Source organism: Saccopteryx leptura, chromosome 2, assembly GCF_036850995.1.
Source record: "Saccopteryx leptura isolate mSacLep1 chromosome 2, mSacLep1_pri_phased_curated, whole genome shotgun sequence".
NCBI classification, from domain to species: domain Eukaryota; kingdom Metazoa; phylum Chordata; class Mammalia; order Chiroptera; family Emballonuridae; genus Saccopteryx; species Saccopteryx leptura.
This window is the reverse complement of record NC_089504.1, coordinates 342,250,832-342,263,476: the sequence shown is the minus strand read 5'-3', so window position 1 is coordinate 342,263,476 and position 12,645 is coordinate 342,250,832. Positions and strand designations below refer to the sequence as shown.

General features: G+C 52.1%; 1 protein-coding gene across 1 annotated transcript in view; it reads right to left on the bottom strand.

The window, feature by feature from the left end:
- MAP3K14 (mitogen-activated protein kinase kinase kinase 14) overlaps window positions 1–12,645 on the bottom strand; it is a 48,095-nt gene that overhangs the window by 14,269 nt on the left and 21,181 nt on the right. Inside the window, exons 2-6 of the mRNA XM_066363904.1 lie at window positions 6,855–7,130; window positions 5,600–5,669; window positions 3,716–3,926; window positions 2,999–3,613; window positions 1,961–2,098 (exon numbers count right to left, since the gene is read on the bottom strand). Coding sequence (XP_066220001.1) covers window positions 1,961–2,098; window positions 2,999–3,613; window positions 3,716–3,926; window positions 5,600–5,669; window positions 6,855–7,110 — 1,290 coding nt within the window. The 5' untranslated portion in view covers window positions 7,111–7,130. The remainder of the gene's footprint in view (window positions 1–1,960; window positions 2,099–2,998; window positions 3,614–3,715; window positions 3,927–5,599; window positions 5,670–6,854; window positions 7,131–12,645) is intronic.

The window sequence follows — 12,645 nt, the reverse complement described above, 5'->3', positions numbered from 1 at the left end:
CCCCAGACTCATGACCAATCAGCATCTGACCTTGGGCCACAGATGTTCTAGAGAAAGGACAACGGAAGGGTTGTCCTTGCCACATGCTGGATCCTTTCCATGGAGCACTGGAGGGTGCGCTGACTTGCCCTGACCCTATGTGCATCCTGACCTCTGATCCCGTTCCTGCCCACCCCGTCCTACCCCCTCAGCAGGGAACTGTTTCTCTGACCCCACTGCCTGCCCTACCTCTTCCCAAGAGAAAGGAGGGGCTGTCTGCCCAACCAAGCCATCCCCACTGAGACCTTGGACAACAGGAGAGTGCTGAGAGTGGACGCTCTGGGGGGCGGAAGTGCTGATCTGAGGGGTGGGAAGTCAGAGTAGTGCTGGGAGCTTTCCTGACTGCCCTGGGGAGGTGAGAAATGGAGTATTTGCCCCCTTCTACTATATTAGGATTGTTTACCTTGTTGCCTGGGACTCAGAACCTCAGCAGGGGAACAGCTGAGAGGCCCGGTGACTAAGCTCCCCAGCACTGGCCATTCATCTCCAGGACACTTCACACCCTCTTGCTGTCCTCCCACCCGCCTCTCAGGAGGGACAGCTGAGCCTTCTCCGATGGCCTGGGGAGGGAGCTACAGCTGGGGAGGTCAGGCACGTGGCCTTGGCATCCCGCTGGAAGACGATGACCCACACTGGCAGGAACTCTGCACACGTTTTGGTCAGTGGGGGTTGACGAGGCTGGAGCCTGCTTATTTGATACAATATGTCTGAAGTTTGGGGTAATACCTATGGATAGTCCCCTCTTGTCCTATTACCCTGAGGCTTAAACTCTAGAACTCTAACACACCCTGGCCCATGGACAAGCCAGGGAAGCCAGGTTTATTAACATCACAATTTATATCTTCACCTCTTAAAGCCACAGGCACCCATGACAGCAGCACAGTTGATGTCCATGCTACATGGGTCCTGGTCTTGCTACTTGGTTCCTTTCCATTTGGGGATCAGGATGTCCTTGACCGAAGCTGCTTGAAAACAAGGTCCATCTGAGCTGGTTTATTTTACCTTGCCAACGGGTCAAGGAAATGGCCCGTGAAAATGCTTCTGATTTCTGGCTTCAGAAGTCCTGGATGCTAGCCTTGGGCCTGGGACAAGGTGACTACCAGTCAAGGTGAGCCGATAGTCAGAGGGAGGAGAAAGGTAGCAGAAGGGGAGAGGGGCCGACAGCTTCCAGGCCAGTGGATGTGCGGCTGGCGGACCTGTGTGTGATCTGACAAGGCCTTCGTTCCAGGCCCAGCTGTGTGACAAGAGCAAGGCACGTAACTGTCTCTGGTCTCCAGTTCTAACATCTGTGAGATTATAGAGTGGAGGGCCTCTGTCTCTAATTGAAATCCTAGGACCACAGTCCTCCTCATCCTCCCTGAAAAGTGGTTCAAAGGCGGCCACTAGTCAGACATGCCTGGGTCTCTTGCTATGTCTCATTTCTCATAGGGTCCATCTCCCAAGACCTATTATAGCTGGGTGACAGGAGGCAGAGCCCAGACTCACACCAGATCAGACTCCCCACACGCACGGCCTCCTCCAGAGGCATCTGTTAGGTGGAGGCTACTGCTCTTACAATTCCCTTCTGGTCCAGGTGTGGGGTGGCCCCACTATGTGATTAGGGGTTTCAGCCCCACATGAGTGTCACGATGCTCCACCCATCCTCCAGGTTCACCTGCCCCTGGCACGGCATCAGGAGCGGCCCGGGCTGCACGCACACTCTCAGATTCCCTCTCACGTACACACATACCAAGTGCAGCTCCCGGACTGGGACATGTGACTGAAACCGACCCAGGGCGGCCAGGAGAGCCAGGCTCCATTAGCAAGTCAGTCCCCCAGCCACCCTGTGACTGTCCCTGAAGGAAAGCAGAGGGAGAGCTCCAGGCCACCTGGCCTCCCTCTTCAGCCCCTGGACTCTGGCACACTTTTTCTTTCGGCATACCTTTTTGACAGCACACTGGAAGCCGGTCTGCTTGTCCTCCATCCTGTGCACCTCTCCGAAGGAGCCTCTACCCAGGCAGGGCTGGCGTGTGGCCCAGTGGACCTCCTCTCGGTACTCATAATCCACTGGCTTCAGTTTCTGGAGTTGGCAGGAGAGAAGCTGGTCTGAAGCTATAGTCGGGAAGGCTCTCCAGCTGGTGTCCTGGCCAGGCGGCTGGGGCTGAGCCCTCACACCCAAAGATACCACCGAGTTGGGGGCAGGGGGGCAGCACCCAGGAGGGCGTTATGGGAATAGGTGGGGCCTCATGTGCTGCCTGCGGCCAGCTGGTCCTTGTGATGAAAAACCTCCCAGACTTGTGGTTGTGGGACACAAATGGGACTGTCAACAACCTTGACAATGAAAAAGTATAACTCGGCAGCTAAAAGGTAGAAGAAAGGGGAGGACAGTGAGGGGGGCAGGGGCCAAGGGATAATGTCAAAGGTGGGCAGAATAAAGCCCAGAAATTTAAGTGTGAAAATCATTTAGAGTTATAAAATCACCTAGTAAGAGAGCGAGAGGAGAAGGGGAGGAAGAGGGTAGCGAGGATAAGCAAAATGCTCATGATTCATATCAGGGGTCATGGGGTGACTTCTGAAGTTGACATGCTTATTCCTGTTTCTTAGCAGTATATATTATCACACACACACACACTCTCTCTCTCTCTCTCAGCAATAATGAGGTTACTTACCAGAACTAAAAATAGATATAGCTAGAAAGACAGAAAAGTAAGCCTGGAGGATGAGTGGGAGACTGTTGCTTTTCATCAATGCTAAGCAATTTGCTATGATTTCTTTTTTTTTTTTTTATCACATGCACGAGTGATTTTGAGAAAAAACCATTCCCCTAAAGGTGGGAACTTGACAGTGAGTCTGGTAGGTTTCTAGAGATGCCCGTTCTCCCATACAGGTCCCTACCCGGTTCCTAGCTGCGGCCCTCGGCTCTGGACTTGGTGGTGGTGGTAGTGGTGTGTGTATGTATGTGTGTTTGGGGCTTACCTACCTCAGTAAGCAGGACCCCCTCGCTGTCCTCAGTTTTGGGGCTGGGCGCCTCGGGCCTGGAGCCCCCCACCGACCAGGTCTTGGCCAGGCTGGCCAGGCTGTGGGCCTGGCCGGAGCTCACGCTACCCTGCAGAGCGTGTACCAGGTACTCCTCCACAGAAAACTTCTCATGAATGCCACGGGGTGGGCGGCTGGGCTCCAGGGGTGTGCCAGGCAGGGGCTTTTGACTGTTTACACAGGCCAGTTTGCCCAGGGGTTGGCCCGGTAGGGGCTGATGGCTATCTACACAGGCCAGCTTGCCCAGGAAGGACTCCAGGGGGTGAGGTTTCCAGGGCTGGAGGGGGTGGAATGGGAAGGGGTGGGGTAGCCTGCTGTAGGGGAAGGGGTGAGCGAGTTGCGGCAGGGGGCCCACATCCTGGGGGTGGTGGAGTTTCCACACGTGGTTCAGACATTGCAAGGGACTGATTAGTTTGTGGAGCTCTGATCGAGGCAGTGCTGGGCGAAGGCCCTCCCCGAGTTTCTTAAAACACAGTTGGTCAAGTCCTGGCTCCTTCAGAGGCTTGGTGAACTGGGGGTCATTTCTAATATATATGGTGCCAAGTGGAGACTCGTCCTCCTGTGGGGAAAACACAGGTGTTAGGACACAGGGCAGGGCCCAGGCACAGGTGCTGTCCCCAAGGCCCTGTGAGACAGTTCTGGGGATGACGGCCAGTCTCACCTGCACAGGGACAGTGCAGCTCTCCTGCTCGGGGGTTCTGGGGAGCGGTCTGGCCAAGGCCACTCCTGCCTGAGCCAGGGACTTCGAGCTCTTCTTCTTGCGTTTCTTCCGGGCTTTGCTGCGACGCTTCCCCTTCCAACACACACGGGCCATTTTGCCCTCAGTGGCGTGTGCCACATTGTTGGGGATCTGATCAAGGCTCTCCGACTGGCTGTCAGGAAAGGGACAGACAGGCATTTTAAACGTGAGGTGGCAGGAAGACCTCACTGATTAGGTAACTGCGGTCAGAGTCATAGACAAATCCCAGCTTACTTGGTACTGGTGTGAATATGGGACTGTTCCTAAAACCCCAGGAACCTCCGTTTTCTCATCAAATGGGTGTAGTATTTCAGCACGCAGGAGAAGAGGTTTAAAAAAACAGCTCACTTAAAAAGCCTACCTCAGTGCCTGGCCCCACAGCCCAGCTTCCAACAAACAATATTACTGTATTTCCCCGCATATAAGACACACTTTTTTCTGAAAAAATCTGGGGTCTAAAAACTGGGTGCATCTTATACAGTGGCTGTAGATTTTTTTTTACTTGTATTTCCCGCTTTTTCGCACTCATTGTTGAAGACAGTGATTCGTCATCAGACACAGATGAGGACAAGCTAAAGGATGGGAGTTTCGAGTGATAAGGAATTGTATGAATTTTATGATGAATAAAACTTGAGTTAAATAACTTTATGTAATACATTTTTTTTCAAATTTCGGGCCTCAAAATTAAAGTGTGTGTTATAGATGGGATCATCTTATACATGGGGAAATATGGTACTATTGTGATGGGGGGCACACTGGCCCTCCAGACACATACTTCTTTACATTCTCTGAAGGTCTGAGGCTCACCCAACTCCGGGTCCTGCTTGGCTCTTACCCATGTCAGGTATTAAGGCCCTGGCAATGGTTTCTAAAAGGGTTGCTGCCAGTCAGCTGTGGAGCACACCATGGCCTTAGCCACCCTTCCATGGCCTCACCTTCTGCCTCCCACAAAGCAGGCAGACTCACCCCAGTCCGGGTGGTTGCTAGAGGCCTACAGCTTCCCTCGGGTAGCTGAAAGAAGGGGGTCCATCAGAAACCCCCTACCCTGGGCTAAAGGCATTGGGGCAGCGTAAGCAATCTGACCAAACACTGAGCATTTCCGGATCCAAGGATAGCAGCCCTCCCCACCACCTTTTAATCACTACCAGTTTCCAAATTCTACTGATAAAAAAGTCCGCTCCATGGCAGAGGAGGAAGTTGTTCCCAGGTTCTACTTTCAGTTGCCAAAAGTCATCCTTGGGGGTGGGGAGCCTGGGAACAGACTGGCCTCACTCGGCCTGCTCCCCGCAGGCCCACGGAGCTGGGAGTCCATCTGTCCGGCCTGTGTCCGGCCTGCTCCCCGCAGGCCCACGGAGCTGGGAGTCCATCTGTCCGGCCTGTGTCCGGACCCTCATCACCCCCGCCCCCCGCTGTCTCACAGGAGAAGACACAGCAGGTTTCTCCCACAGTTAAGAGTGGCCCCTCGGGCCTGTGCTTATGGTCACACATCAGCGAAAGTGACTCCTGTTCCCAGCACCCTCACTACTGATGGGAAACAAGGGGAGCAGCAAGGACTCTGAGAATAAAAATAAAGCGTCAAGCTGATGTGGCCCAGAGGCAGTCATCCACAGGCTGTGAAAAGCTTTTGAAAAGCTTATTTGGCTGAGAGAGCAGCTCAGCCAGGAAAGCCTGGGCGGGTTCCAAGAGCTGCACCACAGGTGCTGAAGGAGGGAGCCAGGGGTCACTTGGGAGCGGCCTGGGCAAGCAGCTGGGGGAGGGAGGACGCTGGCTTAGTTCCCTGTGTCCCACTCACGCTCACCTCCTTACCTGTACTGTTTCGACCCAGCGATGAAAATCCGTTCTGAAAAGGTGGGGCTGAACTCTTGGCTATTCTCACCTTTTGAGTAAAGGAAAAGCGGTTGGACAAGCAGAAGGGAGAGAAGGTATGGGAATTCAGCACTGAGGAGAGAGGCATTTCCCAGACACCCTCTCGGGCCACTCCTCCTCCCCTGCAGACCACCTCTATATCTCGGGCCTCTCACCTCCTTACCCATGCCAGCTCCTTGCACTGACTCACCCCACCCTTCCAGTTTAAGGGTCAAGAGCAGAGGGGTCACTAGGTGCCTGTCTCACTTCACTTACTGGGAAGCTTAAGTGAGATGGTCTACAGAAATCCTCCGCGCAGAGCCTGGCACATTGGACAGCTCAGTAAACATGTTACTCTATATTTACATATATATGGATAGGAGTGTTTATGTTATTATATTATGTCACTCATTCCACTTCAATTTTTATTCCTCATCTCTCCTGAAAAACCAGACAGAAGGCAGTGAAAACGAGGGGAAGCATGTGTATATGTGGGAAATGCCATCACGGGCTGTCTCGGTCCAAGAAACCTCTGGGCTTGGCGGGTGGGTTGGGAAGAGAGGAGACTCCTGCCCCAACCCAGCCCCCGGGAGTTTCTCAGGCTCTGGTGGCAGCCATCATTTCAAGTCGTTTCTGGGGTACAGTAAGTGGAAGCAGAAAGGACCAGGTCAGGCTGCCCCTGCAGCAGCCAGCAGCCCAGCAGCCTGCCCAGCAGGCCCGAGAACAGGTGTTCATTCTGCGGGGCGGGGCCCCCTGGAGGTGGAAGAGAATCAGCCCCAGAGGGGCTTTCCAGGAGGCTTGGCCTTTCCTGCCTGGGCCTCTCCAGAGATGCTCAGGCTGCTCAAGGTCACAGCGCAAGGCTGAGGGCCTCCTGGACAATCCTGTACACAGCCCCCAGGACCTGTGAAGCTCATGATTCTGCCTTCCAGCTCTTCTGCTCTGGTTACAACGGGGAAAAGCCTCCATTTGCTGCTCTCTCCTCCTATGCCTCACTCCCCAGCACTGTTATAGCTCTCGCTTCACACTCATTTTGGGCCTAACCCCCCTGCTGTGTCTTATGCAAATCACATGGAGTGGTCACTCTGACTTTCCTCTTCCAGAGGGGGACCCCGAATGTCACTTGTGCCAGCCACCCTTGCACAAGGACTGCACACACGGCAGGCCCACCCTCCTGCCCTTGCTGCCAGATCCCCAGCCCCAATCTGAGGCCCCTTACATTCCGCCTGGGCGATGATGGAGATGGCGGCCAGCCCGCCCTCGGAGCCTTCCTTGGCTGTGCCTTTGGTAATCACGTCGTTCAGGATCTCCCACTTCCCGCAGAACACGGGGCTCTTCTCCACGGCCTCAAGCTTGCTCACGGAGCCTTGCTTCTTCCCCATCGCCTGTGTCTTCTCCTTGGCTTTGGCGAGCTCCTTCTGCTGCCCGACCACCGAGCCGGGAGCGCCTGGGCAGGCCATTTCCATCACTGCCATCTCCCAGGCTCACGTTCACCCTGAGGGCGAGACCCAACAGAGCGGGTCACTCACAGACCCCTGGGGCCCAGGTCAGGCTTGGGTCAGAGGAGAAACGGGGGGGGGGCATGGGGCTCTGTCTCTCTTTTTTTTTTTTGTATTTTTCTGAAGTTGGAAACGGGGAGGCAGTCAGACAGACTACTGCATGCACCCCACTGGGATCCACCCGGCATGCCCACCAGGGGGCGATGCTCTGCCCATCTCTGCCCATCTGGGGCATTGCTCTGTTGCAACCAGAGCCATTCTAGCGCCTGAGGCAGAGGCCACAGAGCCATCCCCAGCGCCTGGGCCAACTTTGCTCCAATGGAGCCTTGGCTGCGGGAGGGGAAGAGAGAGACAGAGAGGAAGGAGAGGGGGAGGGGTGGAGAAGCAGATGGGCACTTCTCCTGTGTGCCCTGGCCGGGAATCGAACCAGGGACTCCTGCACACCAGGCCGACATTCTAACACTGAGCCAACCGGCCAGGGCTAAGGGCTCTGTCTCTTTATGCCATGTGTTTTTATCCTCCAAATGTCCCAAAAGGCAAAGAAGTCCACCTCTCAGCTTCCACACTGGCCCTATGTGCTGTGAGCCCCCAGCCCTACCAGCACCCCACCTTAAACAGACTCCTCCACTCTGCCCAACAAGGAGGCTTCCAGCCCACTTCCTCCAGATAGCCATGGCACAGCCACTGGGTTGGTTGGTTCTTGCCTTTATAAATAATGGCTGAATCTTCTGTTGTTTGTTTTATGGCAAAGTTTGCTTCCCCAGAACAGGGTGGTGGATCCTGTATTCCAAAACCATTAGTCACCACGCTGGCTGCTCAAGCCTTGCCTTCTTAGAGAGCATGCCCATACCATCCACATGGCTTTTCTTCAAGAGGAGAGAATAAAGGTTTGTTCCCTAGCAGGAGGTAGATATACATATGTGTATGTGCATGTGCACGAATGTATCTATATGCCTACATATATAAAAGTCAACATGCAAATGGAAGCACCAGCACTTGGCTCCTGTCCCAAGAGCATCTGTTTGTGGCTCTCCAAAGCAAAATGACACCCTTCTATGATGTTCGAACTCATTTGCTGAAAATCTCTCCTAGGTAATTTTTTCTTCCAGGCAATATTACAAGAGGAATTTATATGAGAGCCCCCAATGCCAACCTACATCTCTAGAAACATGAGAACAAAGTACAAAAATTCACCTCTCTCTGGGTTCCTGCTCCAGCAGCCCTGCATGTTACCAAGAAGCCACAGGGTGAGCCCAGTGTGGAGACAATCTGTGCAAACAGCATTTGGACTAGAACTGCCATGAAACAGCACAGTACCAACCTGAGATTGTGACCATTTGGGGACCTTTTAAGACTGGGACTATGAACTCCCAAAGCAGGGTCTTGATTTGCTGTAGACAAGGCCTGAGAAGGCCCCAAATGCAAACAGGTCTTTAATAAGTACTCTCCGGGGGCAGCCTAGTCTTAGGGCTGGTACTAAAAGATGTCGTCTTCCCTGCTGTAACTCCACTCATCCCGGACCATGCCTCCATTTGCTCTTGGGGCAGAAAGGCAGACCATGTGAATGAAGCCAAACCTCTAACATCTCTGGCCTTTTGCACCATCAATCTTAAATGAGACAGTGGGAAGCTGGGAAACATTAGGCTAAAACCTTCCTACTGACTCTGCCTCACCACAATGGCTACGAAAGACTGAGCCAGTCTGACTGGGGTGGGGTGAGGGGGTGGGTGTGTTGGTCACTACTAATTTGATCCTTACATCTGTGCCTTCAAGGGCCTCCTAGCTTTGAACTCAGAGTGCCTCCAGCTTTGAACATGAATGCCTGGGTTTGGTCCTGAAGGCTAGATGCTGAGGAGGCTGGATGGGTGACCTCATTCATGACCTTAACAAGACCAGGGGTGGTCTGACTTCAGTTAAGTGAAGGCCCTCCAAGGCAGGCTGTGTTCCTTGTAATCTCACTTTCTTCCCACCCCGCAAGTCCTCAACCCCTGCAACCTCCAGAAAGGAACTGATCTAAGGCCTCCGTCCCCTTGCTCAGATCCTTACCAGGGGAATCGAGATCTTAGAAATGGTCTTTGAGGTCTGCTTACAGGGATCTCCCCATTACTTTAACTTGCTCATTTTCACTTGAAGAAACGGAGGCCTAATTTGACAGTGACTTGCCCAAGGTCACCCAGACTACATTTGGCAGTGCAGGGCCAAGGCCTAGATACTCCAGGCTCTTGGCTGTGCTGCCCACTCCCCAAGTCTCCTGGGTTACAGGCAAGCACAAGGGGGGAACTCATAGTGCCCTCTGGTCAGTGGGCTGCTGAAGGCAGGGGCGGTGCCCTTAGTGTATAGCACAGCGAGGCAGAAAGACAACCGATGTCAGCTGAATGAGGGAATCAAAGGATGATCTTAGAGACAGGGCAATCCTGAGCATGGGAGACGGAGACAGCAGTCCACCTGATGAGAGAGAAATGAGGCCGAGTGCTTGAGAGTTGTTCTGAGGCACCCAGCTGTTTGAGATCTAGCTGTGCTGGGGCCCACACAGCCTGTCTCTGCCTGACACGGCTCAGCTTGAGCTAGAGCTCCACTAGAGAGGCTTGGGGGACGCTCTCTTCCCCAGCTACCATCCTTTCAGCTTGGTAGGTAAGTGGGGTGCTGCCCAGGCCCTGGTCCTCCCTCCATGAGCGTGTCAGGCTCCCCTGCCCCGGAGATGCCGAGGCGGAGGCAGCCAAGCTCAGGGCCTCTGCAGTTCCCTGGTGACTCATCCAACAGCCTGGTTGGCAGAGAGAGGAACAAGAAGGCTGTTGAGAAGCTAACCCAGGCGCTGGCAGCTGAACCTGTGAAGAGCACGGGGGAAACAGGCTGACCCTCACCTCCCAGGGGCGCAAAATCACGGCCTGGGAACTGGACAGCTTCTCCTGTGGCTGGCTTTCCTGGGCCACATGACCATGACTCAGACTCTCACTGACAGACTCCAAGTTCAAGAGGCTATTCTCGGGACACTTTGGCCTGACAGCAGCTCTTTTACAACACACACACACACACACACACACACTCTCTCTCTCTCTCTCTCTCTCTCTCTCTCTCTCTCCCTCTCTCTCTCTCTCTCTCTCTCTCTCTCTTTCCTTTCTTCCTTCCCCACTTCTATATTGGTTCTGGATTACAAAAAAGGCTTCTGCATTTAAGCCCAGGACTGCTGGCCAGGTGGCCTCCGCAGCCCTAGTTTGGATCCCGGGCTTGTCATCCCAGCTCACAGCCCCGCAGCTCTCCAGACTCCACTCTCCCCCAGCTTGTGGGGAGTGAGGACTAAGTGGGAGGCAGTTATGTCTCTGCCTTTGATGGCAGGCCAAAATCCTGATCCATTACTCAGCCTGGACTCTCTCCCCAGCTCCACTCACGCCTCAAATGCATTCAGGCCGCTGCTCTGTCAGGACTGAGGACGTATGTAAGCAGTAGCAACAGCCAAATCTACTCAGCTCACCCACAAGGCCATGAAAACAAAAGCAGAAAGGAAAGGTGGAATTCATTCAGTATTCTTTTAGGGTCTGGTGCGTGCACATCGCCTGTCCTCTCTTCTGTGGTGCCGCACCGAGTCCCTGGCGCAGGCCTGGGGTATGAATGACTGCGATGGTACCAGATGAACCCTTGAGGGCCCCTGGACCCTGAAACTCAAACTTGGCTCCTTTACCAGGTAGTAAATAAAGGTCTTCTGTCCAAAGTGAGGAGTTCTTAATATGGGTTCAAGGATGGCTTCAGGATGGTCTATGAGCCCCAGAAACTATATACAGTTTGTATTTTTTCCAGGGAAGAGGTCCACAGCTTCTATCACATCTCCAAGGGTCTGACTTTCCCCAGAAGGTTGCTGTAATCCCCAGGAAGATCAAGGCCAGGGCTAAATGCCTGATGCTGGCTCTGCTCTCCCACCCCAGGGGAGAGGGCACCCAGCTAAAGCAGCAGTTTGCAACCGGACTGCAAGTTAGAATAACTAGATGAGTTCTTAAAATGCACTCACCTTAGACTTACTGAATCAGTCACTGGGCATTAGGCCTGGAATCGGTACTTTTGACATGTTCTCTGGATCATTCTGAAGCCAAGGGGTCAGGGATGGCTATTTCACCCGCTCTCTATACTGTAAGGCTGTGCTGTCCAATATAGCAGCCACTAGCCATAGCTAGCTAGTTACATTTAAATCAATTAAAATTAAATAAAATGTAAAAATCAGTTCCTCAGTTACACAGGCCCTATGTTGGCCAGTGCAGTGAGAGAACATTGCCCTGACTGCAGAAAGTTCTGTTGGACAGCTCAAGGCTAGGATAGCAATGTTTTCTCGACAGCAAAAATTCTGTTCTTAGGATTCTGAGAGAAGAATGCAGATTAGGTTAAATAAAATTTTTATTAACTGGAGGGTACACAAATTTTAAATTAAAAATTTTATTTTCAGTGTTGATAACCTCTCTAAAATGTTTGATATTTCACTTCCCTGTTTTAGTAAGTACGGTAAAAACACCAGACTGGGAACCAGAAGAGAAGGGTTTTAGTGTTGGCAACTTTTTTTTTTTTTAAAGCAGTGGGACCATTTTTGTCAAATGAAATCATACCTCAACTCCCAATATATAAAAGAACTACAGAAACATGCAACTGATATGTAACTCACATTAGAAGTAGCTGCTCTGCGAAAGAAGGTGGGCAAGGGTCTACAGCAGGGGTAGTCAACCTTTTTATACCTACCGCCCACTTTTGTATCTCTGTTAGTAGTAAAATTTTCTAACCGCCCACCGGTTCCACAGTAATGGTGATTTATAAAGTAGGGAAGTAACTTTACTTTATAAAATTTATAAAGCAGAGTTACAGCAAGTTAAAGCATATAATAATAATTACTTACCAAGTACTTTATGTCAGATTTTCGCTAAGTTTGGCAGAATAAATCTTTATAAAACAACTTACTATAGTTAAATATATCTTTTTATTTATACTTTGGTTGCTCCGCTACCACTCACCATGAAAACTGGAATGCCCACTAGTGGGCGGTAGGGACCAGGTTGACTACCACTGGTCTATACCAGGGGTCCCCAAACTTTTTACACAGGGGGCCAGTTCACTGTCCCTCAGACTGTTGGAGGGCCAGACTATAAAAAAAACAACTATGAACAAATCCCTATGCACACTGCACATATCTTATTTTAAAGTAAAAAAACAAAACGGGAACAAATACAATATTTAAAATAAAGAACAAGTAAATCTAAATCAACAAACTGAAGAGTATTTCAATAGAACTATGGGCCTGCTTTTGGCTAATGAGATGGTCAATGTCCTGTTCCATATTTGTCACTACTAGCTGTAACAAGTGATATGACGCGCTTCCGGAGCCGTGACACCTGCGTCTTGCGTCACCAGAAGTAGTACTGTATGTGAGCGATGCCGTGCTTTGCGGTGCCACCACATACAGTGCTCCTCTCACTGACCACCAATGAAAGAGGTGCCCCTTCTGGAAGTGCAGCGGGGGTCAGATAAATGGCCTCAGGG